This window comes from Anoplophora glabripennis, unplaced genomic scaffold, assembly GCF_000390285.2.
Source record: "Anoplophora glabripennis isolate ALB-LARVAE unplaced genomic scaffold, Agla_2.0 scaffold510, whole genome shotgun sequence".
Classification (NCBI taxonomy): Eukaryota; Metazoa; Arthropoda; class Insecta; order Coleoptera; family Cerambycidae; genus Anoplophora; species Anoplophora glabripennis.
Genome location: NW_019416728.1, coordinates 311,378 through 335,044, shown reverse-complemented (window position 1 = coordinate 335,044; position 23,667 = coordinate 311,378). Strand labels below are relative to the sequence as shown.

At 37.1% G+C, this 23,667-nt stretch overlaps 3 protein-coding genes across 5 annotated transcripts; 1 reads left to right on the top strand and 2 right to left on the bottom strand.

Moving 5' to 3' along the window:
* Nucleotides 1-1,423: 1,423 nt before the first annotated feature.
* LOC108908348 (zinc finger protein 431-like) lies at nt 1,424-4,565 on the bottom strand. Its single transcript, XM_018712381.1, has 4 exons — nt 4,383-4,565; nt 4,021-4,323; nt 3,732-3,919; nt 1,424-3,524 (listed from the first exon to the last, which is right to left on the bottom strand). Exons 1-4 carry the CDS (start codon nt 4,500-4,502, stop codon nt 1,724-1,726), a joined length of 2,412 nt encoding a protein of 803 aa, XP_018567897.1. The 5' UTR covers nt 4,503-4,565; the 3' UTR covers nt 1,424-1,723.
* A 209-nt stretch (nt 4,566-4,774) lies between these two features.
* On the top strand, nt 4,775-6,755 carry LOC108908349 (zinc finger protein 761-like). The gene is made up of 5 exons (XM_018712382.1): nt 4,775-5,281; nt 5,339-5,631; nt 5,684-5,882; nt 5,994-6,149; nt 6,206-6,755. Exons 1-5 carry the CDS (start codon nt 4,861-4,863, stop codon nt 6,634-6,636), a joined length of 1,500 nt encoding a protein of 499 aa, XP_018567898.1. The 5' UTR covers nt 4,775-4,860; the 3' UTR covers nt 6,637-6,755.
* Nucleotides 6,756-14,200: 7,445 nt separating this feature from the next.
* On the bottom strand, nt 14,201-21,835 carry LOC108908345 (E3 ubiquitin-protein ligase CHFR-like). 3 transcript variants are annotated; one of them, XM_018712377.1, is made up of 10 exons: nt 21,688-21,835; nt 21,511-21,624; nt 21,215-21,455; nt 20,138-20,602; nt 15,920-15,996; nt 15,668-15,859; nt 15,377-15,611; nt 15,156-15,264; nt 14,651-14,725; nt 14,499-14,583 (listed from the first exon to the last, which is right to left on the bottom strand). In XM_018712377.1, the coding sequence occupies exons 1-9, from the start codon at nt 21,760-21,762 to the stop codon at nt 14,683-14,685; spliced, it is 1,551 nt and encodes a 516-aa protein (XP_018567893.1). In that variant the 5' UTR covers nt 21,763-21,835; the 3' UTR covers nt 14,499-14,583; nt 14,651-14,682. The 3 variants fall into 3 exon arrangements, with proteins under 3 accessions (XP_018567892.1, XP_018567893.1, XP_018567894.1); XM_018712376.1 differs by lacking the exon at nt 14,651-14,725 and having other exon boundaries at nt 14,201-14,583; XM_018712378.1 differs by lacking the exons at nt 14,499-14,583; nt 14,651-14,725 and having other exon boundaries at nt 15,167-15,278.
* Nucleotides 21,836-23,667: the final 1,832 nt, after the last annotated feature.

The following is a 23,667-nucleotide window of genomic DNA, read 5'->3' as shown; positions in this document are numbered from 1 at the left end:
TTATTTGCATCCGTGGCACTCTGATTGGCAACGGAACCCGGTCTGGCTCCTAGACTAAAGTGCACGTGCAAATTAGAAGGTTAGTGACCTCGACACAGGTTAGCCTAGGTCGGAAACACGTACCGAGTTGTTTATTTGTCTCCGTCCGATTATGTTTTTATCTTCTATTACTTACAGTCAATATTTAAATTCTACATACATTTCAACCTCTCTTTATAATTTATCTAGTGAGTGTTGGTTTTTTATGTCATTATTTCCGTAATGAAATTGAAATGGTTATGAAATGAAATTTAAAATATTTGAACTCTTGGAGTTTTGTAACTTCAATATTAAATTTTATTTAAAGTGAAACAGAGCTAATTTCTTTGCAGCCATAATAGTCACATTTGGTCATATGAAAACCCGCACACTACTCGTCGGTTTAGCTTTCAGAGGAGATTCGGTGTCAATGTATGGGCAGAGGTATATGGCGATCGATTAATTGGGCCACATTTTTCTACCTGAACATCTGAATGGGCCGCGTTACTTTCAATTTTTAATAGGCTTACAGCAAATTAAAAAATTATCACTATGATGTTAATAAAAAATGATTTTTGGCAAGACATGCTCAGACCTCCTCGAGGTTCTTGCTGGGCAACAATAACAATTTAATATGTTAATTACATAATTATAAGAAATAATTTATAGCATTTAAATTATTATTGGCTGACGTGAAAAAACCGTTTATTTATTGTCTATATGAGCAAAAATATATAAATATGGCAACATTGCATCTAGGGCGCCTTGTTCATATCGTAGCCGGCTGACGTCAGCCGGTCAGTAACAGCCTGAAAAGGGGGTTAAATAATGATTTGAAAATATTTTTTTTCGGTTTAATTAGGCTTTTATTTTTTTTTAATCACGCCATCGTATTATACTCATTCTTCTCTATCTGCTCTTAAAATTAATGACATTATGACTGAATCACCTTGTAGAAACGGCATTTCCACCAACTTTTGATTAGGCAAATAGGTAAGATTTGCTTAACTACGCAACCAGTAAGATCCCAACAATTGAATTTTGTAAGTAGCAAATTGAGACGCTTACAACATCACAAATTTTAGTTGTTTTCAGTCAAGAAGAATAGTTCGGTGGAAATCAGTGTTCGCAAATATTTTATAATTGTGCTACATGAGGTTTTTGTTCATCAGCATACTGTTAAATTAAAAATCGCAGGTACTTTTACAAAATATTTTCACATTACTGTAAAAAAAATTAAGACTTATTCTAATTGGAACGACCAGAATTATATGTGCGAATCGTTAAAAAACTATTAAACATTTCCAAACCGTTACTCTGAAATAAAAGTTCTTCCTTATCAACAGCAAACCTCACTTAAAAAAAAACTTGTTTTATTAAATAACACCGAAGAAAGACAAAATTCAACAGGAGGTGCAGATATCAACAAAATATTTTTTATAATTATATTTATTTATAGATTACAAATCTATTGCCTTTTCGGAGAATACAAAGAAACTTAAATTGCTGCTGCAAAAGGAATCTCACTTCAACATCTTTTCCTCAGGAATTTTTTTGTCTAAGTAGTTATTGAATCAAATAGAAGTATTAAATTCGCAGCAATTGCATTTATATCTCTTCATCTTTGTGTTTCAACTGATGGTCTATAAAGATATCTCTGTTGGTCTATTTTTATAATGGTGTGAATCACATTTCAACATGTGCTCTACAGGATGTCTTTGTGCCTGAGTTGATGTTGCGTAAGACGATACTTATCAACGGTTTTATAATCGCACGAATTGCATTTATAGAATTGCACCTCTGAGATGACTTTGTGTATTAATTGATGTTGTGCAAGCTGATCCTTTCGACTGGTTTTGTAATTGCACGAATAACATTTCAACATCTGCTTTTCGGGGATGTCTTTGTGTCTCGGCTGACGATCTTTAAGACTGCATTTATAAGTCGTTTTAAAATTATATTTTCGTTCTTTGGGAACATTTTTGTGTGTCAGTTGATGTGTTTTAAGATTGCCTTTATAGACCGTTTTAAAATCACACATATCACATTTATATTTCCGTTTTTTGTGTCTAATCTGATGTTTTGTAAGATAGGGCTCAAAAATGGTTTTATAATCGCACAATTGACATTTGTACATCTGCTCTACAGGAATGTTTTTGTGTTTGAGCTGGTGGAGTGTAAAATTCTTCTTATAAACGGTTTTGTAATCGCACGAATGACATTTCAACATCTGCTCTTCCGGGATGACTTTGTGTTTCATCTGATGATCTTTAAGACTGGATTTATAAGCCGTTTTAAAATCACACATATCACATTTATATTTTTGTTCTTTGGGAACATTTTCATGTGTCAGTTGATGTTTTTTAAGATTGCCTTTATAGACCGTTTTAAAGTCACACATATCACATTTATATTTGCGATTTTCGGGAATGTTTTTGTGAACTCGCTGATGTTTTGTAAGATAGGGCTCAAAAATGGTTTTATAATCGCACGATTGACATTTGTACATCTGCTCTACAGGAATGTTTTTGTGTTTGAGCTGGTGAACTGTAAAACTTTTCTTATCAATGGCTTTATAATCGCACAAATGACATTTCAGTATCTTCTCTCCGAGGAAGTCTTTGTGTTGAAACTGATGTCGTTTAAGGCTTTCCTTATAAATGGTTTTATAATCACAGGAATTGCATTTATACATCTTTTCCGCAGGGATGTCTTTGTGTTTTAATTGATGACGCTTCAGGCAATACTTATCACCGGTTTTGTAATCACAGATATCACATCTGAACATCTGCTCTTCGGGGACGCCTGTGTGTTTCCGTTTATGGATTCTAAGGCCGTGCCTATAAATGGTCTTATAATCACAAGAATCGCATCTATACATTTGCTCTGCGGGGATGTCTTTGTGTCTTATCTGATGGCGTCTGACGCAATGCTTATCAGCAGTTTTGTAATCACAGAAATCGCATCCCAACATCTCCTCTTCCGGGACGTCTATGTGTATTAATTGATGACGTTTGAGTTGATACCCGTCACCGGTTTTGTAATCACAGACATTGCATCTCAACATCTGCTCTTCGGGGATGTTTTTGTGCCGTAGAACATGACGGATAAGAATTTTCCTTTGACCGGTTTTATAATCGCAGGAGTCACACTTCAACATCTGCTCCTCCGGGACAATTTTGTGCCTTCGCTGATGTCGTTTAAGATATTGTTTACGCATAGTTTTAAAATTGCACGAATGACATTTAAACATCTGCTCTTCGGAGATGTCTTTGTGTTGTAGAAGGTGACAGGTAAGAAGTTTATCTCGACCGGTCCTATAATCACAGAAATCACATTTATGTATTAGCTTTTCAGATGAATTCGTGCTTTTCAAGTGACGGTTGTTGTTCTTTGACAAACATCGCTTCCTTTTACGCTTCCGCTTAGAATTATTTGTGATCCCCGCATTTTCAGATCGGCAGTCACTTGAGCGTTCAAGGAGTTCATCTTCCGAGGGGGAACCTCTGGAAAAATTTCAAGTAATGAATAATGACAGGGTTAGATTGATATTTTAACACAAAAAAAATCTACCTATATGAAAGATAGATCAAGGTATGCATGTAAACATTTAAATTCACACTAAATCCGCAATGTGAAATTGTCAGATCATCGTAAATGGTGTAAAATTGAATAGAATACTGGAAAGAGAACTGAAAATTCTTTGGACTTACAAATAATCTTCAGATTTTATTTCAATCTCTTCTTTGATAATATGGAGTGGACTTTGTACGGATTTGTCATCAGACATATTTTTAATTGCCTCTTCCAAATCTAAACAGCCTTTTAAGAAACTCGTGTGGGTGTCCAACGAATCGATACATACTTTGCATATAATGGGTTCTGTAATGGAAGTCAAGTTCTGCAAGAAAAAATCTATTCCAATTTTTTTCCTGAGAAACGAACATACATGAACATAATTCCAACAAAAATTTGTTTCTAAAAATCCAATAACATATTTACCACTTCAGGAATATATTGAAGGAGTGTATCGGCATCCACTTCTTTTACTGGCGTAAATCCACAGGTGACTACTTGCATACACAAACGACAAATCTTTTCGTCTTCCAATACATCCTTCAAATGTTCTTTATCTCTTGACTTTAGATAAATGTCTCTTAAATCGACGGGAGCCTCAGTTTCAGAATTAACATAAGGATAAATGCTGTCCTCGGTGTCCATACAAGTAGCCTTAAAATTGAACGCTGCAAACAATTTAACGGAACAGGCATCGCATATTACAGATTTCTTCTCTTCGCTCACGCTCTGAAATGCGTATATCAGCAGTGTACCAATAAAAAATGTAGAGTTATAACGTTACTTACCAGTTTCAGCAAAACGACATCTAGAACTTCTCTGATAGTTTCTTCTATTACTTTCCAATTTCCATTATCTACGACACTGAGGCAAAGCCTACAAAATATGTCATCTTTAATTCTGTCCATGCTTTTCCCTTGTCTTAAACTTCTCGATCTCTACTTTTAGTTTGTTTATAAATGTTGCAATAAGATTCATAACCTCAGCCTGACACTACCATGGACTGACACATTTAATACGATCAATCCTCTTCTTCTTCTTCATTGTTGGGTCTATAGTTATATATTTCGTATGGTTTTGAACTACACAATTTAAATTCTGTTGCGGTGATAGTTCGTTTAAATTATTAAAAGACGAAGAAGTAGACCACTGTTGAAAATCAAAATGTCAAAAGTATCAACATAGCCGGCTGGGCTGTTTACGTTTAGAATAATACAAAAGAAAATCGTCTCTCAACAATTATCGAGCTATAATTTCTCGCGTACTATGGATGCTACAATGACAAAAATTAAGAGGGAGTTCGAAGATGTACCGGAAGATAACCCCGACTTGGTAGACATCAAACAGATAAAGAGCTTGGCCGGAGACCCCAACAACCAATTCCACGACTTAAACGTAAAGACTGAATTAGAAGAGAAAAACGAAAACGACAGTTCCGTAATCAAAGACAGTTCCGTTACTGAAAAAGTGAATGATAACGAAGGTGACGTGAAAATTAAATCTAAGACTAGAACCAGGAACAGGACTAAAGTTAAATGCGAGCATTGCGGGGTTATGTGTAGGGATAAGAACGGCTACAAGTTGCATCTTATGGATCACACTGGCGAGCGGCCTTTCAAGTGTACCCTGTGCGAAAAGACGTACAAGAAGGCCATGGATTTGACGTACCACATGATCTCACATACTGGTCGGTAATTCTGTTAATCGTTGGTATTCATGGTCCTTTTACGCTCGATTCTTACAGGCAATCACAACCACCACTGCGAGGCCTGCGGCAAGGGCTTCACGGTACGCAGCGCTCTGAAGGCACACATGCGCACCCACACCAAGGACAAGCCCTACGTGTGTCCCGTGTGCGGCAAGGGCTTCTCCCACAGCTCCAGCCTGAAGCCTCACGTCGCTATACACAGCGACGAGTGCCCCTTCAAGTGTGACCGGTGCGACAGGCGGTTCAAGACGAAGAAGATGCTCGCCCACCACTCGCAGACGCACGACCTTGAGGAGGGGAAGGGGCTCCAGTGCGGGATTTGTTTCAAGGTAATATTATCACGCTTTCTTTAATTGTATCGTGCATGTCGTCACGTTGTAGTTCTACAAGTCCAAGGAGAGCATTCGGATACACTTGAAGATCCACAGGCAGGACGTAAAGGACCGGAATCAACAGATATACTCGTGCGGACAGTGCGGCAACACGTACAAGCACCTCATCAGCCTGAGGAACCACATGCGGTACCACACGAACGAGATGTTCGAATGTCACATGTGCGACAAGTCGTATGTGGATAAGAGTAAGTAGTTTTAGTTACCGATAAAACAGGTCTGTGGTTATTTAATGGAGAGTTTGACTCTCCGATAAAAAATTTCGATTCATTCGAAGTCGAAAACGTTTTTTCCCTCAGACCACCTCCGGATCCACCTGCGCAACCACACGGGGGAGACGCCCTACAAATGCGACATCTGCAACAGGAACTTCAGGCGACGGGACAGCTTCATCTACCACAGGGCAACGCACGACACCAACAGGAAGACGTACAAATGCGACTCGTGCGACAAAGGTCGGTGAGACACCACGAGAATAACTTATATCCTTACAAGACCCGTTCCCTTTCAGTGTTGGTGTGCAAGAGCAGCCTGCGCGCCCACCAGACCCTGATCCACTCGACCGAGAAGAAGCACCAGTGCCAGCTGTGCGAGCAGCGGTTCAAGATGCGGTACGAGCTCACCAAGCACCTGCGCAAGCACGAGAAGAACGGGGAGGTCGTCGTGGAGGCGAACGACGTCGCTACGGAAGGTAGCGGGGTCGTTTGTGAAATCTGCCGGGAGGATTGCGGCGGGGAGGGTTTAGAAGTGCACATGTCGAAGCACGACGTGAAGCCTTTGAAGTGTGAGTGCGACGAGTTGTTTTATGCAGTACACGAGTACAAGAAACATATAAGCGGGTGTGAAACGGTTAGGGAGGGACTGGATAAAACGGGACAGGTGTTTGTTAAGAAGGAGCCGGTGAAAAGTGTCGAGAGTGTGAAAAAAGAGTGTGTCGATTAAGATCCTCGTTGAAATCGTGGGTTGCTTAACGATTTTGTGTTGGGATTTATTTTTTTGACGTGCAAATGTCTGAATTGTTTGGCTGTCGTTGACCAATAAAGTCGAACCAGGAGATGAGCTTATACGGTGTTGCTTCAGGAATACTTTTTTTTTAATTCCCCACGTTGCCTATTTCCCAACCACGAAATTAGTTTTCTTCTCGACTTCACAATGAAATTATTAAGTAGAGATGCAAAATTTCAGTTTTGTTCTTCGACATCATCAAGGGGGACCGCCTAGCCGGGTGTCTTGACCGATGGATTTCGATCGGCCAAGGTAAGCACCACGAACGCAGGCTGGAATTTGGATGGGTGACCTAAGACAGACTCGGGATGTGGCTGTGGCAGCCTACCAAAGACCTAGGTCGCTCAACACCTTCCACCTGCTTGTGGTCCCCGATAAAATGGTAAAGAGAATAGAGCAATAAATCTCTGTAACTCAAGACTATGCTATCACACATAAAAAATTGTACGAGACTTTGCCACCAAGCCACCGAAAATGTTTATTTCCATTTTTGCTTTTTATTAGTCAAAAAAGGTAAAAGGTGGGCTGTTTAAACTTAAGGATTGTTACGACACCTCTTTCAGGTAAATTAAATTTCTTACGGGCGCCATATTAGATTCGGCACAGTTTCGTGATTACGGAGATACGTCACATATGGTTTATGTTGTTTTTGTCAAAACACCAAATTTCCAAATTTGACAAAGAGTGCTTTGCAAACAAAACATTCCATTACTACCAATGAAATTTTGACAGTTGAGTTAAATTTTCATCCACAACATTAAAGTTTAAACAATTAAAAGTGCAGTTTTGTCATAAATATGAGCTAGATATGTGGCAAACTTACTAATTTGAAGGATGTTTGGCTTCGTTTCATGCGAAAATTGCATTTGAACTGTCTCAATTTTGACGTCGATGAAAATTGAACTCGACTGTTAAAAATTCGTTTAAATTTACTGTTGGACGTTTTGAGAGTCGAATTTTTCAGTTTCTCGCCAGTAACTTCAAAAAGAAAAGAGATAGGTTAAATTTCTGTTTGACAAGTCATGCGTCATTAAATTCTGCATTTTTGCTTAGTTCGTATCTCTTAAGATAACCAAGATCTCAATAAGTCCGTTCGGTTGTGTCGTTAGAAGCAGATCTGTGCAGGAAAATCACAAAAATGACATTAATTTGTGTCGAAGCAGATGATCTGATTTTAATAATTTGATTCGTTCATACTGGCATTAATTTTAACCAAGTATTCGCAAGAATAGACAGAAAACCAAAAAAAAAAAATTTGACCTTTTAGAAAACAAGTAACAACATTTGATGACAGCGAACATACCAGCGGACTAGAGGCCTATAAGTGGCTTTTATAATGGAATATGAGTTTTTAATATTATAATCAAATAATTATTCAGTTTGTAGTACGAATACATTAGACTGGGCATCGACTTTTTTTTTAAAGATATATCGAGAATATCATTCACAATGATGAAAAAAAAATATAGTAAAATATAGAGTTTGAGCCCTTAATATTAGTTTTAAGTGGGCCATCATCGCTAGTTTCGATGTTTTATTCCTGATCCCATTTTTTCGTCAAAACTGCCAAACCGTCGATGTAAAAAAAATTATCTACATATATTTTTGAAGGAAATTGAATGCCCTACGAAAAAGGTCCGATTCAAAATTTTCGGCAGACGAGCCGTTTCCACGTAATCGAGATTTGAAAATTGATATGTTTTTTCGATTCGACTTTTTAACTTTGTAGTTTTGTAAAAAACGAACAAATTAATATCTGAAAAAGAACATAACAGATTTTCAAAGGAAATTTAATGCTCTACAAAAAAGGCCTCTTAACATTTTTGCATTAATTTACTTTTACCTTCAAAAGTTATTCACAATTGAAGTTGAAGTAAAAATTAAATTGTTTTTTTTGTTTTGGATCTAATTTTTTTCACTAAATGGAACAAATTGATATAATACATCATCGTCAATTATTATTCTATCGATAGAATCACCAAAAATATCTAAAATTCATAATATATTCAAATTCATTTCTCGCTCAATAACTATTTTTTCTACAGGAACGTAGTTTTTCTGTTTCATAATATTTTTAAAAATAACAATCATGTAGTTTTACTACTAACGATTATTTATTTATATTCATTAATATATACGAATTCGCGTCTATCAACTTTCCTTCCTTACCCCTCTATTTGTTTCGCTCTTCCTCAACTTATTAAGCGTTATGACGAGTGAAAATACTACCCCTTCTCCCTAATAACCGCAACGTCTATTACGAACGCCGACTGAGTGAAAGTGACCTTGAATATTTTTATGGGCCATAATCTTTCATATAAATGTATATAATATTGTAAATAAATAATTTTCAATAGGAAAACTACATAATTATTATTTTTAAAATTATTTTGAGACAGTAAAACTACGGTAGAAAAAATAGCTATTGAGCAAGAATAAATTTGAATATATTATGATTTTGGATATTTTTGGCGATTATATTGATAGAATAATAATTATCGATGATGTATAATATCAATTTGTTATATTTAGTGAAAAAAATTGAGTCCAAAACGAAAAAAACAATTTAGTTTTTACCTCAACTTCAATCGTGAATAACTTTTGAAGGAGTAAATTTATGCAAAAATGTTAAGAGGCCTTTTTTGTAGAGCATTAAATTTCCTTTGAAAATCTGTTATGTTCTTTTTCAGATATTAATTTGTTCGTTTTTTACAAAACTACAAAGTTAAAAAGTCGAATCGAAAAAACATATCAATTTTCAAATCTCGATTACGTGGAAACGGCTCGTCTGCCGAAAATTTTCAAGGGCATTCAATATCTTTCAAAAAAAAATTAGTTGATTTTTTTCGCCCAGTCTAGTATACATGTACTACAAACTGAATAATTAATACTAAAAACTCGTATTCAATCATAAAACGGTGAAAAGTATGAATTTTTTTATTTTCAGCATAAATATGCAACTAAAAATATATTTTTTAATTGCATATTCATTTTCTACACATTTTTCCTTACTCTTAAAATTAACGACATTATGACTAATTCTCCCTGTAGTTGTGTTTTAATAATGGTCTTATAAGTTGACATTCGAGTATGTATCTAATGATATCGTTTGTTATTACAAAGAAAGCATTGGGGGCCCTCTTAAAAACGCGTAAAATTACCTTCATGCTCACTTAAAGACAAAAAATTCTTATTTGTCCTGATTGCTAGCTTCCAAGATTGCACAGTTACACACGCAGTGGGGCTATACCAAGGTCATCACTAACCCAGCTTTTTGACACAATTAAAAAAAAAATTCCAGAAAATTTTCCCTATATTCCCTGACCATTACAAATCCTCTTACTTGTTACAGTTGTCTTTGTCTGTAAACACCAATCCTAGAGAAGCAAATATTACTTACTTTTCAGCAGTTCCAGGCCTCCTTCGTTCAAATCGGTCATTCCGTTCAAAACTGACATCGGTCCTGTACGATTTCAACACAAGATTTTGCGTGTCTTGTAAGTCTAAATGGCGTCAAGAAGACAACCCACCCCAAGTTTATTTTAATCTTCTTGATATTGGTTTTTTATATACAGGGTGTCCCACCGGGAACTGCGTCGAACGATATCTAGGAAAGTACCGCTCCGAAAAATTTGAAAATTTGGCAATATGGCAATGTCCCTGGGTCGAACACAACTAAAATATCTAGAACTCTCCGGCACTTCCGGTTATACCGGAAGTCGACACCAACTTCGTTATTTTAAATGGGACACCCTATATATTATTGTATATTCGGATTCTACGTTAAATTTGAGGGTCACTTTATTAAATATTCGCTATATCTAGGAGTTATGGATTTTGAGATATTAATTTTTAAAGAAAAAATTTGAAAAATGCTAGTAACTCTTTTCAGAAGGGTGATGTCAAATGGATTTTTGGTACCTGTAAAGGGCATAGGTAACAGTACATTATGGTATACCAACAAATTAAAACATTTAATACTAGGTGTTTCATTTTCGCTGTTACATTTTGATAACTTCAAACAGCTATAATTTTGTTAACTTAAATGAAACACCCTGTATTTTTTTACCCTGTTCCGTGCAGATTGAAATTTCCTTTCAAGCCATATAAGCATTGTTAGGGTTACCGTTACTACTTTTAGATATATTTACAGTTTTCTATTTTTTGGACAGTTTTTCTCATATCAGACCTATTGTCAAATTGGCCCTGACTAGAAACACTTCAAAAACAATTGAAATAACATGACATTTGTCGAGATAGTTGTCAAATTATTGTTGTGTCTGGATAGTTTTTGCTGAAAATTTAAATAAAAATGCCTGGGAATCGTTTAAATTATACTAATGAGGATTATTTTAATTTGTTTATTTATGGAAAAAAAAATTTTTTAAACAACTTAAAATAATTCTCATTAGTATCATTTAAACAATCTTCAGCCATTTTTATTTAAATTTTCAGCAAAAACTATCCAGACACAACAATAATTTGACAACTATCTCGACAAATGTCATGTTATTTCAATTGTTTCGGAGTGTTTATGGTCATGGCCAATTTGACAAAAGTCTTACCAAAAAGTAGAAAATTGCAAATATCTCTAAAAATAGTAAAGGCAACCCTAACAATGCTTATATGGCTTGAAAGGAAATTTCAATCTGCATAAGACAGGGTGTTCCGTTTAAGTTAACAAAGTTATAGCTATTTGAAGTTATCAAAATCCGGTTATACCAAAAGTCGATACTAACTTTCTTATTTTAAATGGAACCCCCTGTGTATTATTGTATTTTTGGAAAGATCGTCTATTTTTAAGTTGAAAACATATAGCTCCCTACTTAGGATTGACCGTTTCCAAGATATCTTGATTTTTAAGCAAAAATTGAGATGCAGACTGTCAGTAAAATTTAGTTTTCCCGGAAACACAGGTTTATTTTTTTGTGCAAGTTCGAATATGAAGTTCAGAAAATGTGGACAACTCGATGGAATTCATGTATAAGGTGTCCCATTTAAAATAAGGAAGTTGGAGTCGACTTGAATTTTCAAATTTCTCGGAGTACCTTCCTAGATATCGATCGACGCAGTTCCTGGTGGGACACCCTTTATATACAGAGACTTCCTTTTACCTTTAGAAACACACATCAACAGTTTATTTTTTAACTTAATTTCTTTTTAACCTTTTTTTTTACTAATTTTCGTACCTCGCCGCTGGACAAGCTAGTGTAATTTCAAATAACGACGCGCTTTGGTCGCATGCACAATTGGAAACTGGGCTATGCATTGTTGTCAAATCTTATCTTTAATGGAAAGGTTATTAAAAAGCAAATCTCCACACCACTCGCCGCGAGGTAATGCTCTTTGGCGCTCCTTACTTTCGTTGAGCGGCTGTTCGCCACACAGCGATGAAAAACATTCAAATTCACAGATGTACCGTCTCCAAATGTGGAACAACTGACGCTCTTCGCTTCGTCACCGTTGACCCGCACTATCTCCCTTCACATGCACTGCAGGTTGCCTACAATTCATGTATTTGTAATACATGATTACAGTGGCTGCGTACACAAGTATTAAAGTTGGCTGTGCTGGCAAAAACAGGAAAAAAGTGAAACTGGTTAACCGGGTTCCGTAAAAACCGATTTCAGATAAAACCGGTTAGTCGAATAGTTGCTAAAACCGGATATTCGAATAACTCGTTACTTGAATCGNGTCAGTAAAATTTAGTTTTCCCGAAAACACAGGTTTATTTTTTTGTGCAAGTTCGAATATGAAGTTCAGAAAATGTGGACAACTCGATGGAATTCATGTATAAGGTGTCCCATTTAAAATAAGGAAGTTGGAGTCGACTTGAATTTTCAAATTTCTCGGACTACCTTCCTAGATATCGATCGACGCAGTTCCTGGTGGGACACCCTGTATATACAGAGACTTCCTTTGACCTTTAGAAACTCACATCAACAGTTTATTTTTTAACTTAATTTCTTTTTAACTTTTTTTTTTAGTAATTTTCGTACCTAGCCGCTGGACAAGCTAGTGTAATTTCAAATAACCGCGCGCTTTGGTCGCATGCACAATTGGAAACTGGGCTATGCATTGTTGTCAAATCTTATTTTTAAAGGAAAGGTTATTAAAAAGCAAATCTCCACACCACTCGCCGCGAGGTAATGCTCTTTGGCGCTCGTTACTTTCGTTGAGCGGCTGTTCGCCACACAAACAGTACATAACAATAACCTAGCAAAATACTCTTGGTCTGTTGGTGGCTTCCAGCGATGAAAAACATTCAAATTCACAGATGTACCGTCTCCAAATGCGGAACAACTGACGCTCTTCGCTTCGTCACAGTTGACCCGCACTATCTCCCTTCACATGCACTGCAAGTTGCCTACAATTCATGTATTTGTAATACATGATTACAGTGGCTGCGTGCACAAGTATTAAAGTGCATTTTAAAAAACTATTTATAACTCGAGTGTTTATTTGATAAAAAAAATAATTTCAGATTCGTATTCAGGGAAATACGTACTGTTACCCCTGAAAAACTGACCCCAATTAAAGTTACACCCTGTATAACACTGTGAATAAAGAAATATTGATATTTCATCTTTTAATTTTAAAGTCATTTTATGCTATTTTTGTGTATTTGCCCAGAATAATTCAATAGGGTTCAGCTCGCAGCAGTGTGGTGGCAATTGAAGAAGTGTAACACCACGAACGTTAGCAAATTTAAGCCACTACAAATTTCATAAAGTTGTTTCTTTAGTTTTTGTGAAACTGTAAACAAATTTTTCTTTTCGTCGATTATGGTGAGACACATAGTGAAAATACACATAACAGGTTAAGTAACAAATTATCTTTTTAAGGCGCGCTTTTTTAGATTTGTCTACGTCCACCGTGCCGCCAAACTTTTCTTAAAACTGTGGACAAAGACAATTAAACAGACCCTCATGTCCTGTATATGCCCATAATCACCCGCGTGCACAAGCTGTGCATATTTTTGGAACACTATGCAAAATGAACAGCACATTACAGTTGCCACGCAGGAACACACAAAGTTACGTCATCAGATTAACAGAGAGGTAAAAACTGTCGTTTGGTTTTGTTTACGATTCCAGTGCCTGGTACTTCGGCGCTGAAGTATAACCGCGAAATAATACCACCATCACGAAAAAATATACATGTATTTTCAAATTTTCCGAGGATAACAAAATACTGTGCTTAATCCTAAACGAAAACTAAATAAATGACCTTAACACATTTTTTTTTCATGAAAACTTTGGACAACTTAAAAGACAATCCTAAACGAGAGGCGAGACCTACGCCATAACCTCACTTTAGAAGACCGTAACGGATCTTTAAGGAAACTAATTCAACCGAAACGAAAAAAAAATTTATTCCAACAGACGCAAAATTAAAAAACGAATACGCAACTGGTTTTGTGAATTTTGCTAACGCGGCGCTTTACCACCGAGCCCCAGACAAGAAAGAGAGACGGACACTTCAACGCAGGTATTTTTTCCGTGTATCAACCACGCTACCGCGCACCTGACATTTTAAATATTGAATTTCAACGTGTCGTGGCAGTATGGTGAGGTTACGGCAGTACGACTCGCCCGACCCGGCGAATCCCCACGAGAATTTTGAACGTCCCAACGGAATCCGACCTAAACCTATCCGTTTTTAATTCTACCAGAAACAAATTAATAAAACTTCCGTTACTAGCCCCGAGCGCGACACTCGAATGGAAAATCCGTAAGTCGCGTAACAAACTTAATATCCTGAGGTGAGACGACTTGAAGCCAGGCGGCTTATCTGTTCGGACAGTTGTTGGCCCAGTGGGTGGGGCTGCCGCAGCGGAAGCAGTACCCGTAGCCGCCCCAGTAGACGGAGCGGGTGTCGTACCTGCAACAAGAGACACAGTCAGCGACTTTAGGGTTTTTCCTCCAATCGGGACGGGGGTCGTCAGTACCTGGGGGGAAATTAAGGGGTCGGCCGGCCACGCTAGGCCAGACGGTAATGGTAGGTTAGTTCCTGTTCCAGCCACCTGCAAACAATACGGTTAGGCGCCAGTTTTTACGGGATCCATCACTACGTAACGTAGATAGGAACGTGTTTGTGAAAGGTAACATTGAAAAGGTAAAAAAATCTAAACGGTATGTTTCTACACTTTTTAAATAAAGCGATAACAAAATTAAACCGTGAACAGTTTGAATTTGAGCAGAATCCGATCCTGTTCCGAACGTTTACAAAGCGCAGCGGTGCTAAAATTCCAAACAGTCGCTTCTGAAAAACCGCTACTGCTGGCTGATGACTTCGCACCTGGTATGATACGACGGGATGGTAAATGGGCATTTTATTAGAAAATTTAAAATACTGCGAAGAAAACACGACGACAAACTTTTTAACTAACGTGTGAGGATTATTTTCGCGGTTGGTTGGAAAACGGCAATACGACTTATCAAAATCAAACTTACCAGTCGTCGTGGTCGTACTCGTCCTGCATATCGTTCGGGGACATGGATTCGGTGTCCGTGCTCCAATCGCTGTCCGAGCTCAGTTCTATCACGTTATTCACCAGTGCCCCTGCAAGAAAGAGGCTGAAATTTTACAATTGTGGCAGTCCTTACATGAGCCCATTAAACTACGAGAATTTTCAGGAACAAAACAAAGAATATCAAGGACGCAAAGCTCCTACCTATATTTATAGCGACGGGATCCAACACGTTGATCCTAGGCTGGTCGTCCTGTGTCCTGTTGCCCCTGCCGCCTCTCGCCCTCCTCGTACCGCCGCCCCTGCCCCTCCCCCTGCCCCGTCTGCCCTGCTGCTGCGCGCCGGCCGGTGGCTGGCTCTCCGCCTCCTCCTGTTTCCTCCTCTCCTCCAGCACGGAACGCCGGTGCTGCTTGATCTCCTCGTTCGAGGTCTCTATCACCTGAAAACGAAAGAAAGATGAGTAAGTCCCGAAACGCCCCAGCGGCCGGACCGTACCTTCTCGATAACGTTGTCCAGGACTATCGTGGACGTCATGGAGGTTATCTTTGTCCTGCAGATGGGGCAGTCGCTCTTGTTCTTGTTCCACATGCGGATGCAGTACTTGCAGAAGGTGTGGGAGCAGTTGAGGGTCAGCGCTTTGACGAACAGCTCCGAGCAGATGACGCACTGCAGCTCGTTCTCCATCACCTGAAACGTTAGGGGGTTTATATGAATCGAGGGCGTCGAACGGAGCTTAACGTGTAATACCTCGTAGTTGTCCGTTTGTTCCGGGGGTTTATCGGTTTTGATAGTTGAAGGGCCAGGTTGCGCCAAGCACGCCGCTCCTGAAAGATACGTTTATTTGCAAAAAAGAGGGAGCGATTTTCGAGGCAATCTTAAGATCGTACGGGGCGTATCAATGGGACTAATACAGTGCGGTAAATATTTAGGTGGCCATATCTCGAACGCTTTCAAACTATTTCATTTAAATTTGGTGGAGAAAAAATTTAGTATTACATTATAATTTGAGCTTAACGTTTAAATGCGGAGGCAGTGGCGTTACTAAGGGGGCAATTCTGTATGTCACCGTTACATTTTAAAAGAATGTACAAATTTTACGTCATTAATAGACCGGTTTTATATTAATTATGAATTTATGATGGAGTAGTTCAAACGTCTTAGTTTTAGCTACCGATTTTTATCGATATTAAATCATAAAAATTTCTGTAATCTGTTGTAAAGTATTTTTTCAAATTTTATCAACTTTTATTTCTGCATCTTGTTAATAAATTTTAAACTCATGTTTTAATTTGATTCTTTAAAGAAATCCATTAAATATTAATTGTGAATCAAAAGAGTGACTGCAAAAAACCTGTGATATTCGCCCGTTCTTTTACAATTCGCAGAGAATTAAAAAAAATACATAAAAATGTTTTTGGTCGCAAATTACTTGTCGTAAAAAACTGAAATGAGCATAGCTTTTAGTATTTTGAAAATTTTATAAATCACGCCTACTTAGGGGTTGAAAAAATGCCAAAAATGAGGAATTTGAATATTACCAATTGATATAAAAATTATTAGCATGTGAATTATCTTAATACATTTTTTTGGAATTTTTACAATTATTTCTGATATTCTCTATTTTTGGGGATGATTCCACCCCCTGAGCGTGCTTAAGGGTGGATTTTCTAATTCAACATGCTTATTTTAGTCATGAGAATAAATCTTTTTTTGTATCAAGAATCATTCGATTGAAAAATTCATATGCTAATGTTTTTATATTTATTGGTAACATTTAATTTTTCATTTTGGGCGTCTTTTCAACCTCTAAATAGAGGTGATTTTTGAAAATTTTCAAAGAACTAAAAGATATACTTACTCATCTTAATTTTTTACGACGAGTAATTCGAGCCCAAAAACATATTTTTATATAACGAGCGTTCAAATAAAAACGTGGTCAAGTTGGTTCTGAAAATTTGGACGTAGGGCGTAGCGTATAGCAAATGAACTTAAACGTCATCTGTCAAAGCGCTATATCGCCGCTATCAATTTGAATATTTTCAGTTTTAAAAAGCGTTTAAAATGGTGTTTTCTCAAGAACAAAAAGTGTTTATCATAGAGTCCTACTTTAGAAATGGACGCAAGATTGATGGAATATGGAAGTATTCTATTGAGGAATGTTTCATAGAATTTCAAAATCAATTTCCCGGCGTTGTTGAGTACAAAATTTTTCAAAGTGCAGTTCAGCGCTGTGTTAATGTTTTTCGTGAAACGGGCAGTGTAACAAGAAAAGAAGGAAGCGGCTGACCTAAAAAGCGGACTGAAGAATTAAAAGAAAATGTCCAACAAATAATGGAAAATGTGCCAAGAACTTCTGTACATGTTTTACCACAAATGGTGGGAGTATCAGTCGGTACCTGCCACACAGTGTTAAAAAAAGATTTGCGTTTGTTCTCCTATCGTTTAACTTGTCAGCAAGAACTTCATGAAGTTGATTTTCCGCGACGGGCTGTATTTTGTGAATGGTTTTTAAACAACTACGGTGAACTTCATAATATCACCTTTTTTTCTGATGAAGCCTGGTTTCATTTAAGTGGTTACGTAAACTCACAGAATATGAGAATGTGGTCTTCTGAAAAACCAGATAACTTTTTTGTCGAGGGCCCTCTACAAGCTCAAACAATTGGAGTTTGGTGTGCTCTCAATCGAAGGAGGATTTATGGACCTATTTTTTTTAATGGTACTCTTACTGCGCAAAGGTATAGAGAAGAAATTATCGCTCCTTTTGTTAAGCAGCTGGAAGAAAACGAAATTACAAACTTTTACTCTCAACAAGATGGCGCAAGGGCACATACAGCAGGCGAGACGATGAATATGTTGTTGTTTGGAAGTTTTCCAAAATCGACTAATAAGTCTCAATGCTGAACATGAATTTCCACTGAGGTCATATGGTATTACGCCGTGTGATTTCTTTTTGTGGCCTTACCTTAAAAACACTATTTTTGAACTGCCTATTCCTGATTTAAACCATCTGCAGGCTCGACTTATAGACAAGATTCGTGAAATTAACAATACCCCGAGCATCTTAGAAAAAGTCTTTAATTCTTTGAGGAACAGGTGTGAAAAGTGCTTGGAACAAGGAGGGGGACACTTTCAGCAGCTGCTTTAATTTATTGTTATAACAAGGAGGGGGACACTTTCCGCAGCTCCTTTAATTGTTTGTTATTGTTATCACGATTATTCTTTAAAATAAAGTTATATAGTCATTAACGTTATTGAAACTGACAGCTGCTATAAAGCTCGTTGAGAAATGAGGTTAAGTTGGTCGCTATAAGCTACTCCCTACGTCCAATGTGTCGGAGCCAACTTCGACCACGTTTTTATTTGAACGCTCGTTATTTTCTTTAGTTCTCTGCGAATTGTGGAAAAACGGGCGATTTTTGCGGTGACTCTTTAAAGCGACAATGATAAAATAATATTGGCAGGATGCACAAAATATTGAGTAGTTCAAATTGTCCTTTAAATACATATTATTTATGAATTTTTATTTTGTATATCAAAATTTAAGATGACAGTTAATAAAATAATTTTTGGTTGGACGTACAAAATATGATGGAGTAGTTTAAATGTCTTCAGTTTTATTTGCCGATTTCTGGCGATACTGAATCATTAAAGTATTTCGTGCTCTTAGAATAACGTAATGAATTATCACCACTTTCTATTTCTATATTTGCCATTGCATTTTAAACGTGTATTAAAATTGGAATCTATTTACTTATATATTATTATAAGAAATCGTTTAAAAATTAGCGGTAATTTTTTAATTTTTGGGTGGATGTTCAAAATATGCTGGAGTCGCTCAAACGTTTTAGTTTTAGTTGCTATTTGACAACATTTAATCGTTAAAATAACAAATTATGAATTTCTATTCTGTATGTCAAAATTTAAAGCGACCGTTAGCGATACAATAATTTTAGCAGGATGTTCAAAAGATGGAGTAGTTCAAACGTCTTAATTTTCGTAAAAGAATTTTGACAAAATGGAATCACGGTAGAACATCCCTCTTAGCTTACGTAATAAATTTTTAACACTTACGTATGTATTTTCCCATTAAACTTTAAACAAGTGTTGAAACTTTAAAAAAATCCATTAAATATTAATTATGAATTTCTATCATGTATTCTGTAAAATAATTTTAGCGAGACGTTGAAAATCTGACAGAGTAGGTCAAACGTCTCACTTCAAGTTATAGATTGTTGGAAGTATTGAAGCAGAAAATATTAAAATTACTACATTCCGAGGCAAATATACCTGCCTTAGCAACAAATGAAACATATACGGCAGGATTTTGTGTACTTTATGACCTTTAGCGGTCACATAATTTTATTCTCCGTTTAAACAGATTTATAACAAAAATATTTCGTCGACAATAAGTTATCCACAATATTTTTCCACGAAAGTCCATATGTTACTATCGGTTTCTTGTTTTAAGCGATGCATTCGAAGATACAATCGATGGTTCTGGGACAACGGCCACATAGGTAAGCGTTTCTGTCAAAGTAATCGGAATTATTCATTACCCGTCACGCACGTCAAAATATTACACGTAATAAACATAAAAATACCCGGTACGGCAGCTGTAACAGTAGATTTTTTTTACGCAGCTGACTTTTGATGTGTTTTACACCAAAACGGACACCTGGTGTTTATTACTGTTCCGTCACAATTAAAAATTTCTTTACCTGCAAGAATCTGTATCAACACCTGAAATACATTAAACGAAATGTGTTGCGGAACAACCCCCACCTCTCCGCTTGATTTACGCACCGAAACGTCAAGCCACTTTACCTGTTTTCCTTAGACGTTATAAATTTAATCTCTTTGTTTCTTTGAGAGAATCAAAGAAATACGGATTCGTAAATTTGTGCTATCGATACACCTAGATACAAAAAAACAAAACTTTTATACTGAAAGACTCGATCTTACCTTCGCCAGAGCCGGCAGAATTACTGCTATTCTGCGAAGAACTGACCACGATCTCCTCGTTCCTCCCGACGCCATCGCTTTGCGCCGTGTGACCGCTAGACTGCGTCAACGACACTACCTCCTGGTCAACCCGCATGGAACCCGTCGAACCTCCCTGGCTTGCGTTATTCTTGTTACTACCAGCATTGCTCGAGTTTCCGTCGTTTTTGGCAAGCACGTTATTACGAACGGGTTCCGAACCTCGTGTGGCAGCCTCGTCACGGGCACTCGTTGCGCTCCCTTGCCCCAAGCGGGAGGTGTCGTCGGGGTCCCTCCTGTTGCCGCAGCCGAGGATCGGCCTAGGGGAGCGGCCGACTCTCGCCTTCTTGGCAGCTTCGTTGGACGACTTGGCGGTGTACATGTGGTCGAGGAGGGGGTTGACTGTCGTGGAGTCGGGGGCGTTCCTACGGGGGGGCAAACTGGCAGCTGGAAAATGGAAGGGAGGATTATAAGCCGCTGTATGTTTCGAGTAGCGAGAAAGCGAATTGTCATTGTTGAGGACAATTATTACTTTTTTGCACAGTCATTTGCCGTGCAGGTATTACTTTTCGTACAAATATTTTAATTTCGTTATTCATAGTAACGAAAATATTACCCTTCCACATCTTTTTCAATAAATCTACAACAAAGTGGTGTTTCGTTTTGAAAAAATTGCATGAAGAAGGTGGAAACGCAAAACATTGATTCAATGAACTTTTTAGAGACAATTTGCAGCAAACAGGTGCAGAAATATTCTTGGTTAAGCAAATCTAAATTTACAGTCACCCCCTTAATCGAACTATTTGGCACGAGAGGTCGTTTATTTATTTATTTGTTTCCTTTCAATGTATCGGTAGGACGCAATCAATAAAAAAAAAAACCACAAACGCATACAGCAAAATAAGAATTTTAGGTTAGGTTCTACAAAACATGTACAAATACTAGAAATTTGAATAAAACTAGCAGTCAAACGTCAGATACACATAAATTGTCACAAAAAAAACACGCAAATTTCTACAACCTAACCTCAATCTGCCATTTAGAAAAATTTCTACTCACCACCTAACTGCTCCTGACCGCTTGCGTTTGTAGGATTAGAGGTTAGACACTCCATTTCATTAAGAACGCTGTCCGCTATGGCACAGAGCTGCTCGTCACTTATATCATTGCTAGCGGCTTCGTTGACGAAAACATAACTATCGACGCTGTTTATCTCCAAGCATATAACATCATTGTCTTTCAAAGGGGGGCTCTTAACGTGCTTGACCAGTTTACCGTTGACGAAGGTACCGTTCGTACTCTAAAACGAAATTAAGTGATGCACTAGGCAGACACTTCGTAATGTAAATGCTTACCGAGTCTCTCAGCACCCAGGTGTTATCATCGTTCATTTGCAGAATGCAGTGGACCCTCGAGACGGTCTTACTAGGTATAACATAGTTGCAGGAGAGTCCCCGGCCGAGGGAAAACTGCAAAAAACGAAGTAATATTTGTAACGAGTAATTATCGCTACGAAAATTCGTCGTACTTACCGGGTTGGCGTTCAATTCGATCTCCGCCCCCGTTCGGCGGTTCCTCAGTTTGGGGTACGAGGGAAAAATGTTCATTTTCGCCGTCTGCTGGAGAAAATTTGTCGAAAAACTAATTATTTTGATCGGTTACGTTACTTTCCGTTGCTAATAAAATGAAAACAATCATTTGACATTTGACAGTCGCCGCAACGATCACGGAATACGACAGATTTGCAGATTCCAGAAGCGAATCGAATTTCTACATTTACAAACGTTAAAATAATAAAAAACTATTTCTAATTATTCCACTTGTACTAATTTAAAAGCTCTACGTACCAGAAATCGTTTAATTTTAGAATTGTTTCGTTTGGTTTAACTGATTATCGTGTACAGTCACAAAGCCTACTCGATTTCATTTGTTTTGGATCGATGGCGATGACGTCACAAAATTTTAATGTCAAAAAATACTGTTGCCTTGTACAAACACAATTATCATGATTTTCGCATTATATTTGCTATACAGAAAATATCTGGATTTTACTGGTATTAAATTATTATTGCATAACCAAGAAAAGTGTTGAATTGACAATTGACCATATACATTCGTGCTCTTTCAATTGGTTGAAGCTTTTAAATGCGGCAGCTACCTAGATTACTCCCATACGATTATTTTTTTGAAAATATGAGTGTGATGCTTACTATTTTCGATAATTAGTTTACTTACCTAATATATTATCCACTTATTCGATGTCGGAATAATGAACTGAACAAATTACAGCAACAAAACTGAAGAAATAATAAACGTTTTGGTTTTGTTTTGTTTCTCCTAACGCCTCTGGTTCTGTCAAGGCAACTAGATGTTTATGAATATTTAAACGAATAATTCTAAAAGAATGTTTTTTAATAAGTGTATAAAAAGAGTACACTGGCATATTTTTCAAAAGGAAAAGAAGATGCCGATTTTTTGCGGGAGTGAACAAATTTCAGATAGTTCACGAACGGAAAATAGTTGACACGTTAATTCTATTCAAAATAGACATACAAAATGACATTAGTCTAGTAAAGGTCATCATCACTATATTAATTACACCGGCACATGCATAAAAAAGTTATCTGTACGTTTGATATGACTCAATAGACCTTCCCTATGTATTTTGTCCGTTTAACTCATAAACACCCTCAAAATTTTGAGTAATTGGCAAAAAATTCATCTCCAACTCCAATACGTTTATTCAAGAGTGTTTAGAATTCACGATTTCTATTTTCTTTGCGATATTTTGCGATTTTTGGGTAATGAGGCTCAATAGACTTTAGATTCAAATTCGACTCGACAATGACGACATTTATGAGAAGAACTTGATCCAATTTAGGAAATCTCTTTCTAAATTTTCTCACTCTCATTAATATGGTTTTTTGCCACTTTCATCTATTTTTTTACGTTTTTTTTTGCAAAATCTGTGGGGGATACAGCTAATAGACTTCAGACTCGAATTCAGCGTATCGAAATACATAAGGAACATAGATCACGCTCAGAAAAACTATTTCGAATATTTTTAAGGTCACAATATGATTTTTGTCGATTTTTTTGTGATATTTCGATATTATTTCGCGAGTTTTGGAAAATCTAGGTGGAATGCAGCTTAAAAGTCTTAAGATATGGTTCAGCACATCAAAATACGTAAGAAACCCACTTGATCAACTACAGAACCATTTTTTTTGTTTTTTTTTGCGCTTGCGCTCAGTAACGTGATTCTAGGCGATTTTTCACTATTTAGTATTTATTGCCAATTACTCAAAATTTTGGGGATGCTTGAGCTAAACAGACTTCAGATGAGGATTTAGTACGTCGAAATATATAAAACCTATTGGGGCAAATCAAAGGTAGGTACATAGATACCACATTTTTTTGTGCGGCTTTTTTTTCTGAAGTTGATCATTCGTTTTTTTATAATTTATGGTTTGTCAGTTAGTATGTGATGTGAATAAAGCCAGATTATAACA

Excerpts from the sequence above, each read along its gene's own strand:
- LOC108908348 (XM_018712381.1), bottom strand. The coding sequence starts at position 4,502 with ATGGACAGAATTAAAGATGACATATTTTGTAGGCTTTGCCTCAGTGTC. Across the intron at positions 4,324-4,382 it reads ATGTCGTTTTGCTGAAACTG|AGCGTGAGCGAAGAGAAGAA; the intron begins GTAAGTAACGTT and ends TACGCATTTCAG. Across the intron at positions 3,920-4,020 it reads TTCAATATATTCCTGAAGTG|AACTTGACTTCCATTACAGA; the intron begins GTAAATATGTTA and ends TTTTTCTTGCAG.
- LOC108908349 (XM_018712382.1), top strand. The coding sequence starts at position 4,861 with ATGGATGCTACAATGACAAAAATTAAGAGGGAGTTCGAAGATGTACCG. Across the intron at positions 5,632-5,683 it reads AGTGCGGGATTTGTTTCAAG|TTCTACAAGTCCAAGGAGAG; the intron begins GTAATATTATCA and ends GTCACGTTGTAG. Across the intron at positions 5,883-5,993 it reads CAAGTCGTATGTGGATAAGA|ACCACCTCCGGATCCACCTG; the intron begins GTAAGTAGTTTT and ends TTTTTCCCTCAG.
- LOC108908345 (XM_018712376.1), bottom strand. The coding sequence starts at position 21,762 with ATGAACATTTTTCCCTCGTACCCCAAACTGAGGAACCGCCGAACGGGG. Across the intron at positions 21,625-21,687 it reads TCGAATTGAACGCCAACCCG|TTTTCCCTCGGCCGGGGACT; the intron begins GTAAGTACGACG and ends CGTTTTTTGCAG. Across the intron at positions 15,612-15,667 it reads TGGACAACGTTATCGAGAAG|GTGATAGAGACCTCGAACGA; the intron begins GTACGGTCCGGC and ends TTTCGTTTTCAG.